Source organism: Rattus norvegicus, chromosome 7 (genome assembly GCF_021556685.1).
Source record: "Rattus norvegicus strain SHRSP/BbbUtx chromosome 7, alternate assembly SHRSP_T2T, whole genome shotgun sequence".
Lineage (NCBI taxonomy): Eukaryota > Metazoa > Chordata > Mammalia > Rodentia > Muridae > Rattus > Rattus norvegicus.
This window is the reverse complement of record NC_141540.1, coordinates 126425360-126452500: the sequence shown is the minus strand read 5'-3', so window position 1 is coordinate 126452500 and position 27141 is coordinate 126425360. Positions and strand designations below refer to the sequence as shown.

General features: G+C 44.8%; 1 protein-coding gene across 12 annotated transcripts in view; it reads right to left on the bottom strand.

Moving 5' to 3' along the window:
- Positions 1-27141, bottom strand: part of Ppara (peroxisome proliferator activated receptor alpha) — a 68761-nt gene that overhangs the window by 19606 nt on the left and 22014 nt on the right. For 10 of the 12 annotated variants that reach the window (XR_015623831.1, XR_015623830.1, XM_087555888.1 and 7 more), the window contains 2 exon segments: positions 6673-6919; positions 463-623 (listed from right to left, as the gene is read on the bottom strand). Coding sequence is in view for 8 of the 12 variants with exons in the window: in XM_087555887.1 (XP_087412013.1) it covers positions 463-623; positions 6673-6919 (408 nt within the window). In the remaining 4 variants the exon portion in view is untranslated. 12 annotated transcript variants of the gene reach the window in all.

Below are 27141 nucleotides of genomic sequence, written 5' to 3'. Positions count from 1 at the left end.
AAGTGACTGGCTGGGGGTCAGTTAGAGGAGTAGGGGAGCTAGGAACTGTGGACCCTGAGCAAGGGACAGAACACCCTTGCTCAATGCCTGGTAACCTCTGCCCTAACTGACCTCTGGAGAGGTCCTGAGGTAGTGGGTAAACACATTCCTCTACACGGTCACCTCTGCTCTAGCTGGTTTCTGGGGTGGTCCTGAGGTAAAGTGTGTAGTCTATACTTTGTGCCATGGAAAGGGTTATTTTTAAATTGTCTGTTTTTTTTTGTTTCCTTGTTCGTTTTGTTTTAAAGGACATGCCCCTCTCAAATATTTACAAAGTACAGCAAACAACCTGCCCTAGATTTTCAAAAGAGGAGTCAATTTGCCACCGAAGCCAGTTCTCTGCTCTTTCTGACAGCCATCTTGTGGAGGAACAAAGGCATGGAGCCATGTGGTTACCTCACCCTTCTCCCGAGGCCTCCGTACCTTGCAGCCTTCACATGCGTGGACTCCATAGTGGTATCCTGAGGCCTTGTCCCCACATATTCGACACTCGATGTTCAGTGCATTGCCAGGGGACTCATCTGTACTGGTGGGGACAGCAGGGCAGCTGACTGAGGAGGGGCTGGAAGCTGGAGAGAGGGTGTCTACAGAGAAAGGGAAAGTGGGTGAGACCCAAGGTGTTACCACCCATGTCAGAATCAGATCCTTGGGAAGATAACTTTGCATAAGAGGGAGACGAGTCATGTGAGCAGGTGCCTCTCTTGAATCAGCCTGGCCCCTGGGAACACACTGCCCATAGTTACTTACCATGGTGCCACCATCTTGAGGCTCATGTGCACTAGCCTGCCTCCTGCCTCGTATCCTACTTCCAGCTCTTCAGAGGCCATATTATGGGACCTCCACAGGGCCCCCAGTCTCCCATGCCACATGCCCAACACAGAGCTAGCTGCTTTTCAATTTTGTTGTCACTGTTACTCAGTAGCACTGCAATACAGACTAAACAGTTGCACCCACAGGGGTCGTGACACATGCTTTCAACCCTAAAATCCAGTAGCTAACATAAGATGATTGGTGAGTTCAAGACCAGCCTGGGCTATAGAGTAAGTCAGACACAGAAATGGAGACGGAGACAGAGACAGAGACAGATGGAGGCAGAGACAGAGTGGAGGTAGAGATGGGGGCAGAGGAGGAGACAGAAGAGGGAGGAGAATACGTAGAGAAACAGAGGAGAGAAAAGTGGAGGAGAACCAAGAGAGTGTGTGTTGAGAGAGGAGACAAAAACATGCTGAGATTGACAAGAGAAAGAGAGTTGAGAAAGGAGAGGAGAGGAAAGCCGAAAAAAAAAAAGAGATAGGGCAGGGCCTGGGAGAAGATAGTTTTAAACACCCACTCTTTAAAAGTCCAGTGTCCAAGAGATGCAACGAAGTCTTAAAACTAACCAATAGAAAACAACACAGATAAAAAGCATCAATAGAGACCCGGAGAGATGGCTCAGAGGTTAAAAGCACTGGCTGCTCTTCCAGAGGTCCTGAGTTCGATTCCCAGCAACCACATGGTGGCTCACAACCATCTGTAATGGGAACTGATGCCCTCTTCTGGCCTTCAGGCCTACATGCCAGCAGAGTGTTATGTACATAATGAATAAATACACCCTTTTAAAAAGGGCATCAATAGACCTGAATACATGCTTCACCCAAGAAGACAGACGGATGGTGAGTGTGTGTATGGAAACACGCTCAGCGTCACTGTCCTTAACAGACTTCAAGTTAAAGCCACAGAGACTATCACTGTACACCGATTAAACTAAACTCCCTCAAAAGTGGCGATGAAAGTGCTGGCAGGGTTGTGTAGGGCTGCTGTCACTCCTGGCTGGCATGCATGCAGAAAGAGACAGTCACATTTAGAGCAAAACAGTCATGATAAAGATCACATCTCTGGTTGCTTACCCAGCTGACTCGGGAACGGGTACACAGAAAGCAAGCAGCATGAGCATTTATAGAAGTGTATCTCTTCTCAAAGCTTGTGTGGATAGCGTGTGTGTCTGTGTGCACTGTTGTTATGTGTACAAGTGCTGTTGTGTATGTTGTGTACACGCTATGGCATGGATGTGGAGGTCAGAGGACAACCTGGGCATGGGCTGCCAACCTCCATCTTGTTTGAGACAGGGCCTCTTTTCTGTTGTTCACCCCTCTATACACCGGGTAGCTGGTGTGAGAGCTTCTCAGAGGCTCGTACGTTGGCCCGCCTTCCCTGCACATGCCACTGCGGTCTCGAACCACGCCACTGCACTTGACTTCTTTGTCTCTCAAACATGCTTTTGGAAGTCACGTCTTCACCCTTACACGGCAAACTCTTTGACCCACAGAACCATCTCCTCAACCCTACTAGCGTCATACTTAATGGCTAGGGATTAGAAGTAGCCAAGATTGGGGTTGGGGATTTAGCTCAGTGGTAGAGCGCTTACCTAGGAAGCGCAAGGCCCTGGGTTCGGTCCCCAGCTCCGAAAAAAAGAACCAAAGAAAAAAAAAAAAAGAAGTAGCCAAGATTGATGTGTATGAGTTCGAGGCCAGCCTGAACTTTACAGTGAGTTCTAGGACAGCATGAGCTACAATGGAGTAAGATCTTAGGTCAAGAAACCAACAAAGGGAGGTTGGTGGGATGGTTCAATGGTACAAAAGACTGACTTTTTGCATTCCAGGAACCCACAGCAGGAAGAGACACATGAAAGTTGTCTTCTGACCTACAACCCCTGACACATATACACATGCCTATCTCCTCCTCTACACATACACACACACACACATACACACACATACACACACACACACACACCACATATACATATGTCCACCTCCTCCTCTACACACACACACCACATATACATATGTCCACTTCCTCCTCTATACACACACACACATACACACATACATACCACATATACATCTGTCCTCTTCCTCCTCTACACACACACACAAATACACACACACACACACACACACACACACACACACACACACACGCCAAATTAAAAGACATCCCACAACACAACAAAAAGGCAACTATAAAGGCCACCCCAGCAGCAACTGGTCCCAGGGAACTGCACTTACAGGGCCGAGTGCACTCCTGTCCTTGCCCTGCACAGTGGATGTTCCTGACTGAGCAGAGCATCTGGTGCAGCACTCGGGGCATTTACTACTTTGGCAGTGAGGAACTCGCCTCTCGAGTAAAAGTTAGACGGTTCCATCTAACAAAGCCAGGAGGAGGACCTGAAAGGATCAGACACTTCACCGTCACTTGATTGCATCTGAGCAAAGCCTGGGCACGCCTATTGGAATGCAGAGTCCACCACACCACAGAGCTCACAACAAGTGCCACTCAATAAAAAGAAATTACAAGGCACATGAGCAGGAATTTTGGCTCTTGATGAGAAGAGAAATGAATGAAAGAAAGCAAGAAATGACACAGGTGATAGAATTTGCAGCCAAGGCATTAAAGAGTTATTCTGACCATGCTCCAACATTCGAGACAGAAGACTGGGTGGGCTGTGTAGAAATGAGGGTGAAAAGACTGGGCGGATCATAGCACTAGTGATAAAAACTGCAATATCTGGTGTGAAAAATAAACCAGGTAGATTAGATGCTGCTGAAGAAAAGATTGGCGAACTGGAAAACACAGCAATAGGAACTATCCAAAGGCATGGGGGAAGATGAAAACAGAAAAATACTCAGAAGCAGCCGTTAGCCTGCATTCAGAAGCTCATGCAATGAGAAACATGAGGGGGGCAACTCAAGGCACATCACAAGCAAAGGGTTAGAGTAGAAAATGTATACAAATTGAAATTATACATATATATATACATATACATTTAAAGTATGAGTGACAGGTGTCACAAGAATGCAGAGGGCACCATTGCATACGGTTGATGGGGATATAACTCAGCAGAGCTATTATGGGAAATTATATAGAGCTTCCTCTGATAACAAAAGGGGAAACTACCATGGGCTGAAACAACCCCACCATCCTTCTGGAAACATGTCCATGAGAACTGAAATCAATCTGCTGAAGGGTTGCCTGTACCCCACACATCACTATTCACAATAGCTGAGATGCGGAGTCAACCTTAGTGTCTCACGATGGATACATAGAGAAAGGAAACAGGGCATATATACACAACCATATCAATCGACATTAACAGAGAGGGTGGGAAGACCTGCCCACTGTGGGCAGCACCATTCCCTACACAGGGGATCCTGAACTATGTAAGAGTCGAGAAAGTGGGGGCTGGAGAGAGGGCTCAAGTGAAGAGCACTGGTTGCTCTTCCAGAGGGCTGGAGTTCAATTCCTATCACTCACGAGACTTCTTGCAACTGTCTGTAACTCTAGGCACAAGAGATCTGATGCTCTCTTTTGGCTGATGTGGGCACTGCACATGCACTGTACACAGACGTACACTCAGGCAAATAAATAGGAGAGATTCTATCTCAAAGAAAAGTGAGCTGAGCGCTGGCATTCACTGTTCTACCTTCCTGTTTATGGATGTGATATGACCAACCCCCTCAGGCTCCTGTTGCGAACATCACTGCTGTGATGGATTGTGACTTGGAACTGTGACTTAAACAATACTTTCCCCCCTAAGTGGCTTTGTCAGTGTGTTTTTATCACATCAACAGAAATGAAGCTAAGACAGAACAGGCAGAAGCAGTACAAATTCCCTAAATAGTAGAGTGGCAATAAAGACACATTAGGAACCGCTTCATGGCTGTAAGTTCAACAAGTTAGATGGAACTAACACATTCTTCGAAAGATGCTGTGACAGTCTTTGTTGTTAATTCTTCTGTGCTGAGAGATGACGGAGGGGCTGACTAGTAAAGAACACATCTGGGTGTGTCTATAGGCTGTTCTGAGAGAAGATTGACATGTGGAAGGACCACTAAGGGAGAAAGACTGGCCCTAAGTATGGGCAGCAGCATCCCATGAGCCAGGGTACCTGATGGAATAAAAGCAAAGAAACAGAGACGTTAGCCAGTGTGTGCAAGGGCCCCTTTCTGAGCAAGTACAATTGAGGCTGCTCCCACCACCAGAGGACACTGGACATTAGTGCTGCCTAGGCAGTGGGCAGCCTGCAGCCTTAGACTAAGATTGCTGGAGCCCCTGTGTTTTGAGGTTTTGGGGTCCCTAGACTGAGCTAAAATTAGGTCCTTTGGCTTATCGGCATGCAGAAAGCTATTGGGATACCACCTGGCCTCCAATTATGTAAGTCAACCTAATAAACTCCCCTTTACAACCATACATAACCACAGTATATGTTCTTTTTGTGTAGAGAACCTAATACAGAAACAAATGATCAACATTTAAAAAGAGAGGGGGAAAAATGAACAGTCTTCCCTCTACCTAGGAAAGAAATTGAATACTTTTATGTCTTTAATCCCAACACTTGGGAGGTAGAGGCAGGTAGATTTCTGTAAGCCCTAGTTTACGTAGTAAGACTCTGTCAATAAGAAAGAAAGAAAGAGAGAAAGAAAGAGAAAAAGGGAGAGAGAAAGAAAGAAAGAAAGGAAGGAAGAAAGGAAGGAAGGAAGAAAGAAAAGGCTGTGAATTAAGAAAACTCCAGGCTCAGACGGCTTCCTATATGAAATCTCCCAAGCTTTCAAGGAAACTCAAGTATCACTTCTATAGAAAAACTTTCAGGAAACCAAAAATGAGAGAACATTTCCTAGTTTAACAATGCAAGAAAATGCAAGAATCAATCTAAGACCAAAGGAGTGGGGAGGGAGGGAGGGAGAGAGGGGGGGTGAGGGGGGTTAGTTTTAGTTTTAGATTCTGAAAACAAAAACCAAGATTCCCTTAATAAAATCTTAGACAGTTAGATTAAACTATATACCAAGATGGTCGTTAGGACAAACTAACATTTTTCACTGGGAGCTTAGCTTAACCTTTGACCTGTGCAATTTACCATGTTAATAAACTAAAAGGGGCCAGGCGGTGGTGGTGCAAGCCTTTGGTCCTAGCACTTGGGAATCAGAAGCAGGTGGACCTCTGTGAGTTTGAGGCTAGCCTGGTCTACAAAATAAATTCAAAAGACAGTTGGGCTATACAGGGCAACCTTGTTTCAAAAAAACCAGTAAGTGAGTAAGTAAGTAAACTACCTAACTACCTAACTAACTAACTAACCAACCAACTAAAAGGAAGCCCTTTTAATCATCACCCCAGGTACATAAGAACTTCCCCAAATCTGACATCAATGCCTAATAAAAGCTCACAGCACACTGGGACAAGAAGGTGACACTATCAGTTCGGTAAACATCTAAGCACCCCATACGAACACTGTGAGAGGGCATCTACGAGAAACTGCAGTCAGGACACTGTGGCAAAAGAGTGTGTGGCTTTTCCATGGACCAGTATAACAGCAGGCATGGCCATTCCTGTCTAACATTGTACTGGATGTTATGGCCAGTATAACATTGTAATAAAAGGAGACTAAAAAGACCCATCAAATGGAAGAAAACTGTCTTTGCAGCACATGGCATCATTATTCACACGAAAATCGTAAAGAATCTGTAAAGAATTCATCAGAACTAGAGAGACAGACAGACAGACAGACAGACAGGAAGGCAGAGATTCTTTTTTTAAATGCCTTATTTTCTTTGAGAAGAATTCACACCTAAAAAGATCTTCCTAGAAAGCAGCCCTTACCTGTGATGACAGAGCCCTCCGAGCCTGGACAGCTCCCTAAGTACTGGTAGTCCGCAAAACTAAAGCTTCCGGAACTCTCCTCTCCGAGGGACTGAGAAATCTCTTGAATGTTTCCCATCTCTTGTAAGAATTCTTCAGATAAGGGACTTTCCAGGTCATCTGCTTCAAGTGGGGAGAGAGGACAGATGGGGCTCTCTGTGTCCACCATGTTGAATGGTTGTGGCCAGGCGGGCCACAGAGCACCAATCTGTAGGAGGAAAAATAGCCAGTTTCTGTTCCGAATTGAAAACATCGCTGTCTAAGTTCAAATCTCAGCAGTGGCAGCACTGACTCCCTACCCTTGACTCTCGAAAGCACAGTAATTAGATTCTCTGAACGGGGTCTGGAGAGATGACTCAGCAGTTAGGAGCACTTGTTGCTCTTGCAGAGGACCTGGGTTTAATTCCCAACACCAGTGTGGTGGCTCACAATCATCTGTAACTCCAGTTCCAAGGGATCTGACGCCCTCTTCTGACTCCTGTGGGCATTCTGGTGTTTGGGACACATATATAAATCTAGGATAAATATTCATACTACATATAAAATAAAATACATACATATTCTAAAATCTGTGAGCAATAAAACGCAGAAGGTGCCAAGCTACATGCAGTTGGCAACCCTTCGTTGCTTTCTGTCTGTCCACTACACTGAGCTCAGCTTTCCAGCCACGGACAGAAGCAAAGTCCACTTCCCTAGAACGTGCCTTCTAATGGGGACACAGGTGGGGGCCAACTGAACGGGATGTCTGCTGGGGGGTGAGATGATCCAGCAAGGGCAGATGGGGAACAGATGCCTCGCACGGGGGAAGACCCAGAAGGGTGAGCTCCGTTCTGGAGAAGAATGTTCCAGCAAAAAGAACACCAAGTGCTAGTGCATGCCAGCACATTCTAGGATCAGCAGGGAGGCCACTGGGCTTGGCTGAGGGGCACCAAGGGGGAAGGAAGAAGCAGTCAGGGAGTGCTCTTCCTATACACATGAAGGCCAGGGTATGGTAGATGGTCCTAGAAAAAAAATGACATAGCAACAAATGCTTTGTGGAGTTTTAAAGACATCTAGGTAGATAAGTCTCAGGCAACATCAAATTCCATTTACCTGCCAGCAAAACAAGAAGCAGATGACAAAAACCAAAAAGTTAAACCGACCCAACCCAAAACAAACAAACAAACAACCCCCGCCCCCAAAAGCAAAAACCAAAACCGTCTCCATATGGATAAATAATTCTTTCTCCATAATCTTAAATGACTCCGTATGCCCTCTAGCCCAAAGTCCAATCCCCTAGTGTGTCAGTTCAGCCCTTTGGAACTCATCTTTTCCCATCACGTACTTGTCACAGCCCCTTCAACCCCAAAGGAATTTATCACACTAGGTCTCTTTGTAGTTTCACCTCTGCCCAAGCTGCCCCACAGCTGTCTTCAGTAGGTCCTGACTCAGCCTCCTTCCCCTAAGCTTGATAGGGTCACCCACCACCTAGCCAGACGGATTAGAGGACATTTAGCTCCCTGACCTGTTTTTCCATAGTTTTTCTATAGTCACAGAGAGGACCACAGCTCCCCTGTCATAGAGAGGGCTGGAGCTGCTGCATGCTAGGGGGGCTGTGGGTTCCAAATGCTGCAGCTCCTGTCGTGCTGTGACCACAGAGAGCTGTGTCTTCTGAAGACCATTTCCCAAAGCACTGAATGAACACGTGTGAACCGCCATCGCCACGTTTCCCATTTGCCGAATGTCAGCAAACTTTTTGATTGCAGAGGGAGAGGCGTTTCGGCTTCCTTGAGAAATGAAAAATCGCTACAATTACCTATTTCTGTGAAATTCACCCCTCGAGCTTGGAATCCTGACAGTTTGTCACGGGTGATCATTACACACAGGGAGAACTCATCACCCTGGGATTGGGGAGATGGCTCAGTCGGTAAAGTGCTTGCTGTGAGAGTTTAAGGCCCTGGGTTCATATCCCGTCACTGACAAAAAAAGCCAGGCATGTCAGTGTGTGTCAATAATCCCAGCACTGAGTAGGCAGAGGCAGGAGGATTCCCAGGACTGGATGGTCAGCCAACCTAGCTAAGTCTGAGTTCATGAGACTCTGTCTCAAAAAGTTAAGTAGAGATCAATTGAGGAAGATAGTTCACATTGTACAAGCATGTGTACAGGCACATGTGTGCAGACTCATTGATACAGGCACATGTGTGCAGGTACATATGTGTACAGACACATGTGTAAAAGTACATATGTGTACAGAAACATGCATACAGGCACATATGTGTACAGGCACATGAGTACAGATACATGAGTATAGGCACATGAGTATAGGTACATGTGTACAGGCACATATGTGTACAGGCACATATGCACAAGCACATGAGTACAGGCAGATGTGTGTGAGTGCATGAGTCCAGGTACATGTATGCATGTGCCCTCACCCACCCCTACAAAGTCATTGATCTTTGTGGGATAATGATGTGCTTGTGGATGTTACACCACAAATCTGCAGCTACTTTTTACTTGAGGGGTGGCACTGGGGATGGAGCCCAGGGCCTCAGGCACACCCAGCATACTCCATCACTGAGCTACTACCCCAGCCCATCTACACACGGACTTCTGCATTATATGCAAAGGACTGGCTCTTCAATCGGCAAGTCAGAGAGCAGAGCGATAAGCATTACATAAGTTATCTTCACCATGAACAAACAAAGAGTTCAAAAGCCGCAGTTGTGATTATCAGCCATAAAGTTCATCCCTATAAAAAGGTCACAGCTGGGCAGAGTTTGAGCTGAGGATTGGGCGGTGTCTTCTCCTTTTTTGTCACTGCCTCCGACAGCAGCCTTTATCCCTACAAACTAGGGGCACTGACCTAAGGCCATGAGTTTCGTTTCCTTGTCATGACTTTCAGGGAGCCCCAAAGCTTGGGAATCATGTCACTTGACTGGTTGCTTTTAAGGGATAACCAGGACTCGGGCAGAGAAACATTGGTCTGGCTGTTCACAACTAGATGAGCTAACACAAGTAGAGCAATTGTGACGTGAACTCTGGACGCAGGGCCTGGCACCGCGCACATTGAGGAACACGTTGGTTCTTCTTGATTCCAACCAGGGCAGATAAGTGCCTTTCCCTTTGAATGAGTCCCCCAGATAGATAACAGAGGTCACATGGGCACACCCCAACACACTGGCCCTGAGATTCCTGGCAGGCCCTGGCATCCTCGCAGACTGATTGAGAGCAAAAACATCCGGGGCAGTCTTACCATGGTGTCCAACATCCACAGTTTACCACCAGTGCTGATTCATGGAGAAGAGCAGCCAGGACAGCCAGTGACTGTGCCCTGTGCCCTATATATTCCAGAGGGATAGGGGACTGAGGAACAAACCCCATCTTAGCAGTGCCCACATGGCTTGGGATAACTGAATTCAGTAACAGCCATATTCCCTTGGGAATTAAGGAGTTGTCCATTTGAAAACTCCAAGAACATTTTTGATAAATAGGAAACAAAAGAAACAGACATAAAGTTTCAGGCTGGAATAGGACAAAGTACCTGGAATTTAGGTGTCCCCTGACAACCTTTTATGATGAAGAATCTTGCCTGTTGCCACTCTAGGACAATGGCTAATATGATTTGCTAATCATACAATGAGCACTTATTGTGTGACGTCAAGTAGGGCCAAGCTCATTCTCCTCTAAGGTCCTCCACCCCTGAGTCCTAAATCTCTTAGGCCCTGATTTACCTGTGGTCATGTAACTTCTTAGGTTTGCCTTTCTTACTAGACTGTATGTCTTGAAAGACCAAGGGGTGTATTTGCATGACCTTTGTATGCGTACTTCCAGAACAATCTCTGCCAGGGAGCAGGTGTTCAAGAGCAAATTCTACACTTGGCGCAGAACAAGCACTCTTGTCTGTGGGGCTCTGTGAGAGCTCACTTTGGCTCTGTATGAGCAGCTACTGCAGATACCACCCAGTCAGTGAAACAGCACCAAGCATTTACAGACAACATCTGTGCAGTGAGTACCAAGAACAGAAGTCAAGTGGAATTCTGCACTGGATACGTGACCTGACATTTCCAGAGTAGAGTAAAAGTATGGGGTCTGAAAAAGCTTGTAAAAAGGAGAACAAAAAAAATAATCTCAGTGGAATAGTGAACAGAGAAGATCCCAGTCATGTAGTGAGAACTGTGGAGACTAGGGATGCCAGGTGTCAATCACTTGCAAAACAAAGGACTTGGCCAGACAGGTTCAGTGCATTCTCTGGCTTTGAGGTGAAAACTGGTGCCCAGCAGACAGTAAACATGAAGAGACAAAGGAGTGGGAGGCTCGCCATTCTGACTTTCCCCTTAGATCCACAAATGCTGAACTCTGGATAAGTCCTGTGACCAAGTGTGCCACAGAACAGTCAGGAAGTTTCAACAACACCAGCAAGGTAGCTAGGTGTGAAGAAGTACACCTTTAATCCCAGCACTTGGAAGGCAAAAGCAGGTAGGTCTCTGGGAGTTTTAGACTAGCCTGGTCTACACGGTGAGCTCCAAGGCATCCAGAGTTGCGTGGTAAGACCTTGTCTCAAAACAAACAAACAAACCACAAAAACAAAACAAAAGTGGCTACTTGGAAGACTGAGGCAGGAGGATTGTAAGTTCCAAGCTAGCCTGAGCCACATAGAAAGACCTTGTTAAGGAGGGAGGAAAGAAAAGGAGGAAGGGAAAAAGGAGAGGGGAGAGAATGAAGGGGCTTCATCCTTTGGCTGGAATAAAAGACTAGGGTTAGGGTGTGGCTACTGTTAGAGTGCACAGCCTAGCACAGAGAGAGCTTGGTTCAGTGCCCTCAGAACTATACAAAGAAAGACAAGAGGCGATCAGAGAGTTACTATGGGCTCCCCAGGAGCACACACTGCCTCCAACCTATCTTCAAACCCCCGTATTATTAGCAGAGGTTCTTGGATGGACACGCCGCTTCCTAAATATCTTCTAGAACTACTCATTAAATAGCACAGAGCACAACACTCGAAACAGCTACAGAAAACAGTTTCGTGTCTTCCATGAACAAATGAGCCCGAACAGGTAACATCGTTCAGAAAAGCATCCAGACAGCCACAGACTATGCCCTCTCTATTCCTTCCCTTATTCACTGTGCCACAGGATGGACTCCTCAGCTCACTGTCTCTCAGAGCGCAACCATAAACCTAGAGAAACCAGTTTAACCCTTCTACTGTTAGAGGAAGTCTGATTAGACTTAAGGGAGTGGTTGAAAGGCCAAAGAGGAAGTCTTACTGAGGGAGCATCTATGCCAGCAGGCGGCTCCCAGACTCACCAATTCTAGCTCGCAAGCTAGTTGCACCCTGCAGATCTTTTACATAACAGAGTCATATTGACACGTCTTTGAGTTCAGTTTGTTAGGCAAAGAACCTAAAATAACATTTCAGAATAAACAAACTAAAAACCACAGAAGCCTTCTTTGTACCTTCACCTATGACCCAGGGGTCCAACAAAATCGGTTAATCATTACCAACCACACAGTGATCAACATGCTAATGGTCAGTGTAGAAAATGCCCACAAAACACACGGGAAGCTCAAGGCCAAGGTCGGCACGTAGCAATGGTAAAAAACTGGAGTGGAGGGGGGGCATTATTTTAACAAGTCAAGTCCAACACAGCTCCCATCACATCCCCATCACCTTGTTCTTGCCTAACAATGCTGAAGGCATGACCTTGAAACCTTGTGATCACAAGAAATGATTGGCATGAGAGGCAGGACGGCAAGCCCAATGTGGCACAAGGCAGTGGCTTGGGGCCTCTGCAGCCCTACTGTGACAGCGCAAGATGAACGTTCCTAGCTCTTCTAAAAAACACGTCCCTTGAATTTTCTTTCCACAAAGTCCCCACTACCCGATGGGGCTTATCACTTCCATTTGAAACCCAATGTGCCTTTTAAAGTTCTGATGTAATCTTGCTTTTGTGAATAATGATGTGAAAAAAGAAAAAGCTACGAGCTTCAACACATTCCGTGCCTGTCGCAATCGAAGCTGGCTGAGCCCAGAAGTCTGTCACAAGAATCAAAAGTCAACTAACTAACGTGGCATTTGTATTTGTCGACTGGAAGCTTCGATCCTGTACAGACAGAACGTACAAACATGGGGACGATGTTGTGATGTTTAGCAGCCAGGTGACAGAAGCCTCAGATCGATGGCTCTGCCACGTGTAAACCGGACTGTACCAGGGAGCAATGCCAGCACAAAAGGCAGCTGGCACAAATATTCCGATGCATGAAGTCTCGACTTAACCTGATGATGCCTTTGGGAAGAGACACTATGTCTTATGAATTCCGTGAGATATATACAAGTATTCACCTAAGCTAATGGAGGAGCTCAACACCAGAGACTACATACAGTCTTGAAGGATCTATCTCATGGGCAGGGGCACTGGAAAGAAGAGTGGGTTTGGGCAGGAAGGAGGGGCAAGGGAGAAATGAACATTTACTAAGTGGCCCCTGGTGTCAGATTCTGAGTGAAAATGACTTGAGTTTCCAAGACAGGGCGGAAGTAGTGGGTCCCACTCACAAAGCATAAAAAGACTCAGAGAACAGCGTCATTTGCCCAACTAGTACATATGAGGCACACATCAGCAAACAGTTGCAGGGAACTATGGCAGACCAGAGATCAGGAATACCAGACATGAAGCCTAGTGACCAGAAACTCAACAGAAAAGGGTGAAGGGCATCTCACTGAGAAAGGAGCAGCCCACGCAGATGAATGACCCGAGATGTTACTGGGAAAAATAACCAACGATGGCTGGCCAGGCTAAGCCAAGAGTTGCATCAGCTACAACTGTGTAATGAATAGCCCTAAACACAGAGCAGGGCTCCCTCCGCAAGGCAGGTTTTTCTGCTGGTCATAAAGGCTCTGTCAATGAGCTCTTGGGAGTCTTCCTCATGACTGGTAGGTTCAATGTAGTCTCCATCGCTTGCCCAGCAACTGATGCTTCTGATTGGTTCCCTTCCCACCAGGTCTTCCATTCTCTTACCGGGGCTGGAAGCTGCTGGACTTCCTCAAGAGCAGCGCCATCTTAAGAGGGTGAGGCCTGTCAGGCTTAAGCCAGTTCTCTCTTCTAAATTGTACAGCATCTCCCTAGTCATGTTCTGTGTTTCAGACCAAGTTGTAAGGCCAACCCCAACCCAAGGTGGAAGAATAAAGCCCCGACCTTTGGTGGGAGGAGCCATGAAGGGATTTGTGGCCGTTTGTGGCTCCTTGTGCTGGGGAAGTGGTAAGGGATGACCCGGGAGATGCAGGAGAGGTTGTCAGGCCTTTCATGGTACCTGAGGACTCATTCTGTTCAGTTTGGATGTCATTTTCAAAGCAGTAAGGGGCAGGCTGTGGAGCGGTCACTCTAGAGACCGAGAGTTATGTGTGGACTGGCCTAGCAACAAGGTGGGATCTGCACTCACAGAACGATAGCAGTAGCAACCCAAGTCCTCAAGAGGCTGTCATCCTGTCCCTCTACACTCGGAGCCTACCTCAGAGAGCTGGGGTAGGAGGCAGGGTGCCAGCATCGGAAGGTGGCTGCATCGGGCATTGGAGCTGAGCCTAGGACAGACAGGGACTCTGGCTTAGGTAACTGGCGGAAGTGGTGACATCCATGACACCTAAGATATAAGCATACGGACCCAAGTTTGAACCCTCAGGATCCATGGAAGAAGCAGCAGGAATGAGAGGATCCCAGAGGCTGGCTGGGAAGACAGTCTAGCTGCTACTCAGTGAATGCCAGGTTCACTGAGAGATTGTCCCACGTACTGATGGAGAGAGAGAGAGAGAGAGAGAGAGAGAGAGAGAGAGAGAGAGAGAGAGAGAGAGAGACAGGCGGGCGGACAGACAGACAGACAGACAGAGAAAAGAAAGCTGCGAATGGACTTACAGTAGATGAATTCCACCAACAGCAGGAGGATTCTGGGAGCAGAGCAGAGGGAAACCCCTCCAGGAATTCAAGAAAATTCCTCAACGAAGAAAGCCTCAAGTTCACAGGTCCCAGGGTCCAGCGGGGTCCAGAGAGAGTGAGGACAGATACACAGTAAGGCCAGTTGCTGGAAAGTTCTACAACACACTGAGGACGAACTGATATTCTCCAGAAGGCAGCGGAGGCCAATGACATCACTTGCAAGGGCTCAAAGTATGGGAAAGTTATTGAGTTTCTCAACAGCAACCGCAGGGAGAGAGAAAAGGACTTAATACCATCAAAACACCCACGGGAAATCATTTCTGGCTGATAACCACGAGTTCGGAAAGCCATCTGCAGGATGAAAGGGACACAGAGCTCCTGTTCACCCTGTGCACCTTCTCTCCCAGGTTCTAGAATGCCTTCTTCAGCAACACTCGGAACCCACCTCTTTGGTGAACATGGTTTTTACAGGTGGGACTTAACGACACTTTTTTTTTTCTCTAGATATCCAACTTGCAGTGGATCACTAAGCTCTTACATCTCCGTCTGATGCATTTTTATGGTCTCTTGGCCTTTTGCTCCCATCACTTAATAAGTAGTCATCATTAGGTATTTGTCAGACACAACCTGTAACATGTGCTGTAAACCAGAGATGTGGTTGATTATATTGGGGGTGTTGGCGATGGCGGTATTGCTAGCACTCCTGAGCGTTTATCGTGGGCCACACACTGAGTCCTGGTTACCTAACATCTACCTGCTCCTGCCATCCTTGCCCAGCCCCGTGAGATAGACGCTGTTATTGCATTCGCGTTACAGATAAGGACACTAAAGTACAGAGCGTCTCCGCAACATACCTAGGATCACAGCCCACGAACTACAGTAAACCTGGCTGCCGACCTCTGCTCCTCAATCCCAGCCATGGTTCTCAGTCGGGGCTTAATTTTTCCTTCCTGGTTTGTGTATCTCAAGAGTACAGAGGCTGGGGAGATGGTTCAGTCTGTAAATATTCATTCACAATGCAAGAACAAGAAACTGGGTTCGATCCCCAGAGACCTCTTGAAGAGCTGTGTGTGGTGGCACGTGCTTGCAACTCCAGCAGTGGGGACACAGAGATGATTGGATCCCCTAGGGCCTGCTGGCTGGTTAGTCTAGCCAGGTGGTGACCCCCAGGCCGGTGAGAGGGTGTGTCACAAAAAACAAGACGTAAAGCAGCCGAGGAATGACACCTCAGGTTGACCTCTGGCATCCATACACACATACACTCCTGTGTGTGAAGATGTGTATGTAACACAATGCACACACAATAGTGCATGTCCCACAGGGTGTGTGTGTGTGTGTGTGTGTGTGTGTGTGTGTGTGTGTGTGTTTGTGTGTGTGTGTTATGAGAACCAAGGTCTCACTATGTAGCCATGGCCAGCCCAGAGCTTGCTATGTAGACCAAGCTGGCCCTGAACTCACAGAAATCCACTTGCTTCTGCTTCCTGAGTGCTGGGATTAAGGGTGTGCTTTACTGCGTCTGTCTGAGTGGTATAATTCTGTATTGGTGTCTTTGATAACCTGTGTTGAAGTCTGTGGGGATTTCTTGACTCTTGGGGAAAGGCTCATGCTGCTGAATGTTGTGTAATTATGAACATCTGTTGGTCTGCTCATTTAGCAAATGGAGCCATTGTAGGTGTCCCTACCTACAGCCACTCGAGTCTGGGTCTCAGACAGGCCCTCAGCCAAGGCCTCAGTTCAAGTCCATATCAATGTGCCAACTATTTTCCCCCCTTTCTATTAAAAAGCAGCTTTAGTGACTGGACAGATGGGTCAGCGCTTAAGAACATGTACTGCTCTCCCAGAAGCCCCCAGTTTAATTCCCAGCATTCCTCACAGGCAGACAAGAACCACTTGTAACTCCAGCAGCTCCAGGAAAGCTGACACCTCTGGGCGCTTGCACTCACCTGCTCGTAACCATACATAGACATACATACATACACACGATCGAAAATTAAAAATAAATCTTAAGGAAAAAAGTTTTTACTGACATGAGACAGTCTACACATTGGTAATGAGCAAAGGTGACAGTCTAGGACATCAGCACGTATCCACGACAGCACCGTCACCAAGCTGACAGCATGCCCATCACCCGAGAGTTTCCTCACAGCCTCGTACCCACCAGCATGACATCTTCCCCCCACACCCACACCCCCACCCGTCAGTGTTTGTTGCTACAGAACTGTGCACAAAGTATCTTGCTAGGTCCAGTTTGGCCCTTTTTGGAAAATTCAGTATTATGATTTTGAGATTTACTCCTGTCACTGGCTGTGTTACTCAGCCAGTTCTGCATCACTTCAAAGCCATAGGCACAGTGTGGGAAACCATCGTCTGGCCATCCGTTCACCTGCTGATGGACATTTGACCAGTTTCCATACTCTTTTTTTTCTTTTTTCTTTTTTTCGGAGCTGGGGACCGAACCCAGGGTCTTGCACTTGCTAGGCAAGCGCTCTACCACTGAGCTAAATCCCCAACCCCAGTTTCCATACTCTTACTCCTATACACAAGGCAGTGAGAAGCATTCAGGAGCCAGTATATGCATATACACATGTGAATTTCCTTTCTCTTGGCTGAAAACCCATGTCAGGGAATGCTGGATGGCGGTGTGTATTTAAGGTTTTAAACAGATTTATCTATATATTTATGTGTACTCATAAATACCTGCGTGTATATGTGGATGCCTGGTATCTGTGGAGGTCAGAAGAGAGTGTCAGATCCCCTGGAGCTGGAGTTACAGGCAGTCTCGAGCTGCGAGCTACACCGTGGGTGCCAGGAAGTGAACCCAGGCCCTCTGTAAGAGCTATCTGCTGAGCCATCCCTCTAGCCCCTTGTTGAGCTTTTAAAGAAACCAGTGACTTGTTTTCCAAAGTGTTTGCATCATTTCCCTTTCCCACCAGCAATGTGCGTGAGGCCTGGTTTGGTGTTTGGTGTGGCCGGCTCTCTGAGTCTGGACACTCGACGGGAGTTCAGTGCCACAGTGAGACTGTGGGGGCCCTGGGATGGAAGTGTGAGATTCAGGAACTGTGTTCTGGCGGCTGCAGACGCTGACAGGGTTTTCACAGATCATTCACTACACATATATCGGCTTGGTGTTCTGCCTTTCAAATCCTCCGCCGATATCAGATAACGCTTAGGGATCTTTTACTCCAGGTGATTTGCTTTTGAGAGTTCTTTTTGTATACAGGATATAACTCTTTACCAAGCACATGCTTTGCGTAGGATTCCTCCCACACCACGACCTGGGTCTACATTCTCCCAATCTTATCTTTTGAAGAGCAAGTCTCGGTTCTGGTGAACTCTTGCTTTTTTTGTTTTGTTATTTTTATGAATGAGGTGGTTGCTTTCAGGTCTACGAAGACTTTGCTAACACATAGTCATCGGATTTTCCTCCCATGATTTCCTCTAAAGCTATACCATTTTAGACTGCATGTGAACCTACCACCTAGGTTCAAATCTAATTTGGGTTACTCTTTGGTTGTCTGGTATAAGGCGTAGGTAGGTGTACATAGATGACCAAGCACACAAACATGGTAGTGTGTGTCGAAAAGATTTCTCTTTCTCTACCTTTGTCAAGAAACAGGTTTTTTTTTTTTTAAAAAAATTATAACAAAAGCAGGATTTTTTTTTAATCAAATGATTTTTCTGCAGCTACTGAGGTGATTATATGGGATCCCACCTCCTGTTGATATAGTGAGATTTTTTTTTCCTTTTGTAAGCTATCAAGCCATCTTTGCATTCCTGAGATGATCTCTACCACTGATCACGGTCTTTTTGGTAGACTCCTGAATTCTACATCCTAAAACTTCTAGCAGAAATCTGGATTCTATGTTCACCGAGGACATTAATCTTTAGTTTTAATCGCTCATGACTCCTTTGTCTACTTTGATTACCAGATGAGTGCTGGCTTCGTGGAATGAAATGAGACCTGTCTTCGCCTCTTTGATTTTCTAAGACTGGTATTCAGCCCGTATTATTTCTTCCTGAGACGTTTGATCAACTCCTCCAAGGAGTCGTTTGATCTCTAAGTTCTCTGGGAGAAGGCTTTCCACAAAACCTTTATTTGCTGTATTTAGGGTTACTTGGATGATGTATTTCTTCTGGAAATGGGTTTCGTAAGGTTGTGGAGTGCAAGTGATTTGTCCTTCCCATCTGTGCTGTTTTATTGGTGTAAATGTGTTCCTAATGCTCCTTTATTGCCTGTTTATGTCTGTAGAGCTCGTAGTGATGTCTCCTCTCATGCCAAATGTTAGTGATTTGTTCTCGCACTTCCAATTAGCCAGGCTTTATTTACTGCCTCAAAAAAAAAAAAGTCTAGTTGTTTATTGATTCTCTCTCTCTCTCTTTCCATCTGGTATTCTAACAATCCCTTTCCTCTAACAATCCCTTTCCTCTCCGATCCCTCTTCTTTCCCCCGCTTTACATTAGATTTAATTTGTTCAGCTTTTTCTAGTTTCTTAGAAAATTTGTTATTTTGTGTGTTTGTGCACGTGTATACACAAAAGAGCATGCAAAAGGGGGGTCAGAGGTTAGGTCAGTTGGCTTCCTCCATTGCTCTCCACCTCATATTTTCTAACAAATACTTTTAATTCTTTGAGAATTTCATATACTGTATTTTGATCTTTTCCGCCCTAACTCCCTGCCTCAACTCCAAATCCACCCCCACTTCACTATTCCTGCAACTTCATGTCCCCCCTCCTCTCTCTCTCTCTCTCTCTCTTTCTCTCTCTCTCTCTTGTTCTCTTTCTCTCTCTCTCTCCCCTATTTTCCCTCACCCCCTCTCTTAATTCACCAATCCATTAACTCCAATTTGTGTTGTCTATACATTCCTGGGTGTGTGGCTATCCACTGAATCAGAGTCAACCTACCAGGGGCACTTAAAGAAAGCTCCCTCTCCCTCTCCTAGAAGCCACTGACTGTCCTTAGCTCATCAGCAAGGGGTGGGGGCTGGCAGACCTCTTCCCAGTCTTTGCTGGAGAGTCAGCTAGCTTGATCTCTGCAGGCAACCATGGCTGTTGTGAGTTCATGAGTGCAGTGCTCCTGTCACGTCCAGAAGACACTGGCTGTGATCCTCCCCAACTTCTGGCCTTACAAGCTTTCTGCTCCTCTCCCTCCTTCACGGTGGTCTTGACACAGCTTATATTTTGAGGCTGGGTCTCTCACCCAATCTAGAGCTTACTAATTAATTGGCTTAATGGCTAACGAGGTCTAGAGACTGGCTTGTTCTTGTCTCTCAAGCACTAGGAGCACAGGTGCATGCTTCTACACCCAACTTTGTATGTGGATGTTGGGGATCTGAACTCAGAACCTCACGCTTGCATGGCAAATACATCACCAACTCAGTCATTTCCCTCAGTCCTCTATCCTAGTTTAAGGCCACTTATCTGAGGGTCCAATTTAAGTGTTTAGTGCTACACATCTGTACCTAAACACCACTGCTGCACCATCCCACAAGTCTGTAACACTGTTTTAAGTTTTCCTCTGGTCCTAACTCTCCACAATTTCCTGTGTATTTCCTTACCGATTTAGTTAGTCATCTAGTTTCCAAAATGTTTGATGGATTCTCAGCTATGTTTATGCAACTGACTTCTAATTTAGTTCCGTTATGGTTAGAAGAATTTACTTCACATGACTAGTTTCTCTTTCAAGTTGTTGTTGTATGATTCAAAAATAGGGTCCATATTAGCGAATTAGGCAATTTAATAAGTAATGTGTGTCCTGTTTGTGGCGGTGAAGTACTTTGCCTAAATGTTAGTTATATTGAGTTGACAATGTTGTTCAATGCACTTTATCTTTGCCGTTATCTGTCTTTGTCTTATGCACCTGATTAATATTGCATACTTAGATATTTCTCCTTACAATGCTATCATTCTTTGGTTTGTGTGTTTTAAAGTTTTTTATTAGATGAAAAAAACTAATTAACTCTTCCCAATAAGTCAACTATATAATTTCCTCAAAAAAACTTTTTTTTTTCTGAGAGACAAGAACTGGGACCTGTCTTTACCTCTTTGATTTTCTAGGACTGTATTATTTCTTCCTGAGACATTTGATCAAATTCTCCAGTGAGTTGTTTGATCTTGTGGTCCTTCCTGACCATAGGGCCATCTGAGAAGGGAGGCTCAGGTGAGGAATGCCCCAGATCAGATTGGCCTGTGGACATGTCTGGGGACCCAGCCCACTGTAGGCAATACCATTCCCTAGGCAGGTGGTCCTAGGCTGTATAAGAAAGATAGCTAAGCGTGAGCCTGCATGCAAGTCAGAAACCAACATTCCCTCCATGGCCTTTTTGCTTCAATGTCCTGTTTGATTTTCTGTCCTGGCATCCCTCAGTGACAAATTCTGACCTGGAAATTTAATCCAAATAAATCTTTTCTCCCCTAAGCTGCTTTTGCTTATATTGTTGGTCACAGCAACAGAAAGGGAACTAGAACCTTGCCCCTCTTTTGTTCCCTGGGGTCTCCAATTACACACACACACTAGATGCTTAAAGTCAACCAACACCACTGACGCCATTTTCTTTTTCTTTTTTTTTTCTTTTTTCTTTTTTTTGGAGCTGGGGACCGAACCCAGGGCCTTGCGCTTGCTAGGCAAGCGCTCTACCACTGAGCTAAATCCCCAACCCCCACTGACGCCATTTTCATTGAAAAAAAAAATAGTCTTTTCCCTGTCTATTTCATTTTAAATGGCTCTCTTGACTATGCTCAACCTTACCAGTTTTCCTTCTGCAATGTCTACTCTGCCACCAACCCCACTCAGTGTGTTTGATATCTCAGCTCTTGCAATCTCCATTAGAGAAGCTCAATTTTGTTATAATATCATCCATGATGACTCCACTTGACTTTCTGAACCTTTGAAATTCAATCATAATGACTTCAATGTACTCGGCTGCTAAATCCAATATCCATGGCCATTCCTGCTACATTGCAAAGCATTGATTTTTTATCCTCATTATGGGGGCCTCTCTTCCTGAGTCTTCCAATGACTAGCAACCTTCAGTTGGATGTCTGGTTTGTGATCTTTTCTTGCTTGCTGTGGGACAGCCTTATGTCCCTAGAAATAGTCTTCACCTTTGTTCTGGGATGCAGAAAGATTACTTAGACAATTCTGGTCTTTCTGTATCTTGTCTTTGCAATTTGTTAGCCAGGAGCACAGCCATGTGTTATGCCAGGTCATTGTGCCCCTCTATTGAGGAGGAATCTCTCCAGTTCCCCTTGGAGCATGAGGGCTCCCGGGTTGGCAGTGGGAGTCACTGGCGTAGTTCCTAGACCCGTGCAGGGGTCAGATGCCTGGACCAGCAGGAATGTTGGACATTCCTTCCCTCTAAACCTCTCTGGTTGGTTCTTTTTCTGGCTCCTGGTCTAGCTCTGTTCACAGACATGCACCCAAAAGTTTGTTGCCAGATGTCTGGGGCCAGAGCTATCTTTCTCCTCTTATCTGCCTGGAGGGCTGTGGACACTGTCCTCTCCCAGTTCTTCAACTTAGAGTTTGCAAGCTCTGCCTCAATCTCTCTACTGTGTGGCAGCCTGGCCATCCTCAAGTCAGGGCCTCTATCCTCGAAGAACCACCCGCACTGTACCTGACTCCCCCCACCTCCAAAAGCAGAATCCATGTTGTCTGAGTTTTTTTGTTATAAACTGGCTGTTAATCCTTTTGGGAAAAGGGGGCTGGTCATTTTCACACATATAAAATAAGTTGGCTTTAATAAGGTCATTTAGATTGGTATTTTCCTATTCTTTATAAATGCTCTTTTAAATTGTGCATATATATATATATATATATATATATATATATATATATATATATATATATATATATATGAATGAGTGTGTGCACTCATGTGTGCACATTTGGAGTCCAGAGCAGGATACTGGTGCTTTCTGCTTTCCTCTATCAATTTCCACTTTAGTTTTTGACCCAGTCTCTCACTGAACCGGAAGCTCACTATATGAGCCAGGCCGACTGACCAACAAGCATCCAGGATTCTCCTGTCCCTACCCATCCATTCTGGAGTTCCAGGCATTCCCATACATACTCAGCTTCTAGCATGAATACTTGCATTTGAACTCAGATTCCTTTATTTCATAGTAAGTGCACTTATATCTGCTAGGCCAGGTCTTCAGCCCCTTCGATGTTTTTTTAAAATCCACATTCTCTTCTGATGAACAGAAGCATAACATTTTCTACTACTGTTTACATAATTTCAAAGTAAATTGACCATTATGCTTAAAGAGCTTAGTATAGCCCTTGGGTTAACACCTGAGATCCTTGTTTATTTTAAAGCAATGTTTATGTGCATGAGTGTTTTGTTTGCATGTATGTATATGTGCCACATGCATGCCTTGTATCTATGGAGTCCAGAAGAGGCTGGTGTATCACCCAGAGCTAAATACTTTGTGAGCCATCATGTGGGAGCTGAGAACCCAACCCCAGTCCACTGCAAGAGACTGAGTCATCTCCCCAGCCCCTGGACATGAGGTTTCATAAAGATTTTTAGGTATATACTTGATATCTTGATCTATAAGTCCTTGTGTATATGCCCGAAAATCTGGTAGACATTGCTTTCTGCATATTTATTCAAATCTTTGCTTAAACCTCAAAATTAGATCCATCTTCAAGCCTGTCATTAGATTTCATTTTGAGTGTTAGAAAATATGATACAAAAAATCATCAGATGACATATGATTGTCCACACTGATGCAGACACATTGGGATTAATGAATTCTCAAGAAAACAGGGAAGGAAGAACACTACAAGGCTACTGTGATCTTTTTAAAAGTGTGATACCAAGAGGATTAACTGCTGTTAAGGGATTTGGGAATGTGTGACAATCCTCTATGTGTAAGAAGAAAACAGGGCCTTCAAATTCATGAAGCAAAACCTGATAGAGCTGAAAGATTAGGGCAAGTCTAGCACTTTGCTCTTCGGGGCTAATAAAGTTAGAATAGAAAGTCTGCTTGGTTATGGGAATGCTGGGGAGCACAGCTCATCAACTGGTTCTAATCTAAATAAACAGAGCACTCCACCTGTGGCAGATCAATAGATTGGTGGCCTGTGTCCCTCCAACAGCTCGCATGCTGAAATTCTTACCCCCAAGGCAACAGTATAAGGAAACGTGTCCTTCGGAGTTTTCTGGCTCAGAGGATGGATGGTAAAAGAGCACTTAGACAGGGCCCAGTGGGCCACTTCCTCCCTTTACCAGGTAATGACTAAGCAAGGAGGTTCTAAGCAACAGGAAACAACTCTATTCTGGGATTCCCAGCCTTCCAGTCTGTGAGAAATACTTACACTGCTTATACACAACTCAGCTCATTATAACCTTTCACTTTTTCCATTTCTCTCTCTTCGTGTCATACATACACACATATACACACACATATATATACACATATGCATAAATACATACACACATATACACACATATATACACATACACACATAAACACATACATATACACACATATACACATATACACACACATATATACATACACATAAACACATACACACATATACACATACATACACACATAAACACATACACACATATACACATACACACACACATACACACATATATACACACATACACACATAAACACATACATATACACACATACACACATACACACATATCCACACACATATATATATACATACACACATAAACACATACACACATATACACATACATATACACACATATACACACATATATATACACATACACAGATAAACACATACACATACATACACACATATGCATGCACACATACACACATATACATAAACACACATATATACACACGTACATGCACATATACACACATATCTATGCATGCATATACATGTGTGTGTATACAGGTACGTGTGCGTGAGGATGTGTATGGAGGCTGGAGGCTGACATAAGGATTTAGTTGCTATTCTGCCTTATTGATCAAGGTGGGCTCTCTCAAAGAGTTTGCTGATGTGTCTACTTTTGTTAGCCATTTCGCTCTAGGAATCCTATTTCCACAGAGTCTGGAATTACAAGAGGACCACAAGACCCACCCAGCATACACCTGGGTTCTGCCATGTGTCATACCTGGCCCAGTAAGTAAACTTTAATGCTTTTAAAATAATCAAAAAAATCACAATAAGTGTGTTTTCTAATAACAATGGAATCAGATTAGAGTTAACAAGGGAAACACAACGTAAATTTTAAAGGTGTCACACACTTCAAAACAACACCCAAGTCAAGAGGAAGTCTCAAAACAGATTTGGAATATATAGAAGTAAATGAAAACACAATCTCGATCACATCAGAATCACGAGAAGCTGCAGGAATACGGCTGCGAGAAATTCCTAGCCTTAATACCCACACAGGGGAGAGAGGAGAGGAGAGGGCTCAGATCAGTAATGTAAGGTTCTTCCTCAGTAAGCAACGAAATAATAGCAAAGAAAATGCAAAGCGAGTGAAGGAAGGAAATAATAAAATGAGAAGATCAATCGATTAAGTTAAAAAACCAGGAAAATCAATGAAAGAAAAAGTTGGATCTTCAGGGAAAATAATCAAATTGACAAACTTTCAGCTAGACTGATACAGTCAAGATACAGGCCACCAGTGTTGGATATAAAACCAGTGAGAAGAAATGGACCAATTCTCCAAAAGGTATTGTCAGGACGTCACCAATAGGTTGATGGCCACAAAATTAAATTCACGACTTAAAAATATCCCAACAAAGAAATTCCCTGCTTCAGCTGTGTTTACTGGAGGATTCTACAAAAATATCTAAAGCAGAATCCATACAACAATCTTATATAACCCCCTTTTAAAAATGAGGTATTCCTGTCTTGTTTCTGTTGCTATGATAAAACACTATGGCCAAAACAATGTAGGAAGTAAAGATTTACTTGACTTACACTTCCAGGTCATAGTTCATTACTGAGGAAAGTCTGGACAGGAACTCAAGCAGAAACTTGAAGCGGAAACCACAGAATACTGCTTGCTATACACAGACCCATGCTTAACTAGCCTTCTTATATAGTCAAACTGCCTAGGGAATGGTGCTGCCCTTAGTGGGCTATCCCCTCCTACATCAATTGCCCATCAAAGCAATCTCCCTCAGATGCAGACACAGACTAACCTGATAAAGATATGAGGGTCAAACCCAGAAGATACAGGGATCTTTGTTTTTGTTTTGAGCAACATCCTCTGGGTAATTCAAGGCTTTGTCAAATCGTCAGTTAATTCTAACTGGAACAAAAAGGAAATGCATTTTCATGAAGCTCGTACTGCTCAGAAACCCAGCAAAATCAGTCAAAAGAAGGAAAGCAACAGATGTATTGTGCTCATGAGTTTCAACATAAAGTTCTTCAGTAAAATATTATCAAATCGAATCCAAAACTACATAAACAGATAAAAAATAAAATAAAAAAGAACCAACATGCCACCGCCACATGAGATGGATTTCAGGTATGAAATTTAACATTGAGAAACACATACCATCATATCAATAGCTAAAGAAAAGACATTGGGAAGCATATGAACAAAACCTCAATGAGTTCAGAACAGGGAAGATGAAGTCACCTTGAGAATGAACATCTACCGAACCGACACTAAGGTTCATGGTGAGATTAATGAGAGTCTCTGGACCCTGGTCAGGAGCAAGGCCAAGGATGCACAGTTATGCTTGCCCAGCAGTGCTGGGGCTGAAGTTTTGCTGGGGGGTGGGGGAGATACAGTGAGGGGGAGGGGCAAGTGTGATACAAATGCATTGTATGTGTGTATCAAATTCTTGAGGAATAAATAAAAATTATACTTATAAAAAAATCTAAAGAAAGCCAACAGAAGGCTATGGATTTTTTTGTTTGTTTTTAAAGGAAAATAATATCACACTGTAAATGACAAGTTTAGGGTTAACTCAAATGAAGGAATTCATGTATTTGTTGAATAAAGTTGAAGCCATGCTGTATGGGAACTTATGGTTCCACATTGTTGTTGTTTGAGATAGTATTTCAACTATGTAACCCTGCCAAACGATAGTAAAGTCAAATGCAGCCTGTCCACACAATGGGGTATTTTGGCAATAAAAGGAATGGGCATATGTTCCAGCAGACAAGTCATCACAGAGACTCGACTGTCTGGTTCCTGAAGAGGCCACTTAGGATGTAGATCTGTGGCTTTCATGGGAGGAGCCGGGATGCCTGCAGACAACTGATGGACAGCGATTGCCCACTGTGCAAGAGTTACATCACTGTGGTGGGATGACACCCTGTGAACCAGTGTGAACTGCACGCCAATAGAATCTTTAAGATTAAAAAAAAAAAAAATGGAGGGCTGGAGAGATGGCTCGGCGGCTAAGAGCCAGTACAGGTTCCCAGCAGCCACATCGGGTGGCTCACAATGCTTCTAACTCCAGTTTTAGGGGATCCGACACCCTCTACTGGTCCTCACAGGCACTGCACACATGTAATGAACATAAACTTATGCAGGTACACACGTGCATGCATCCTC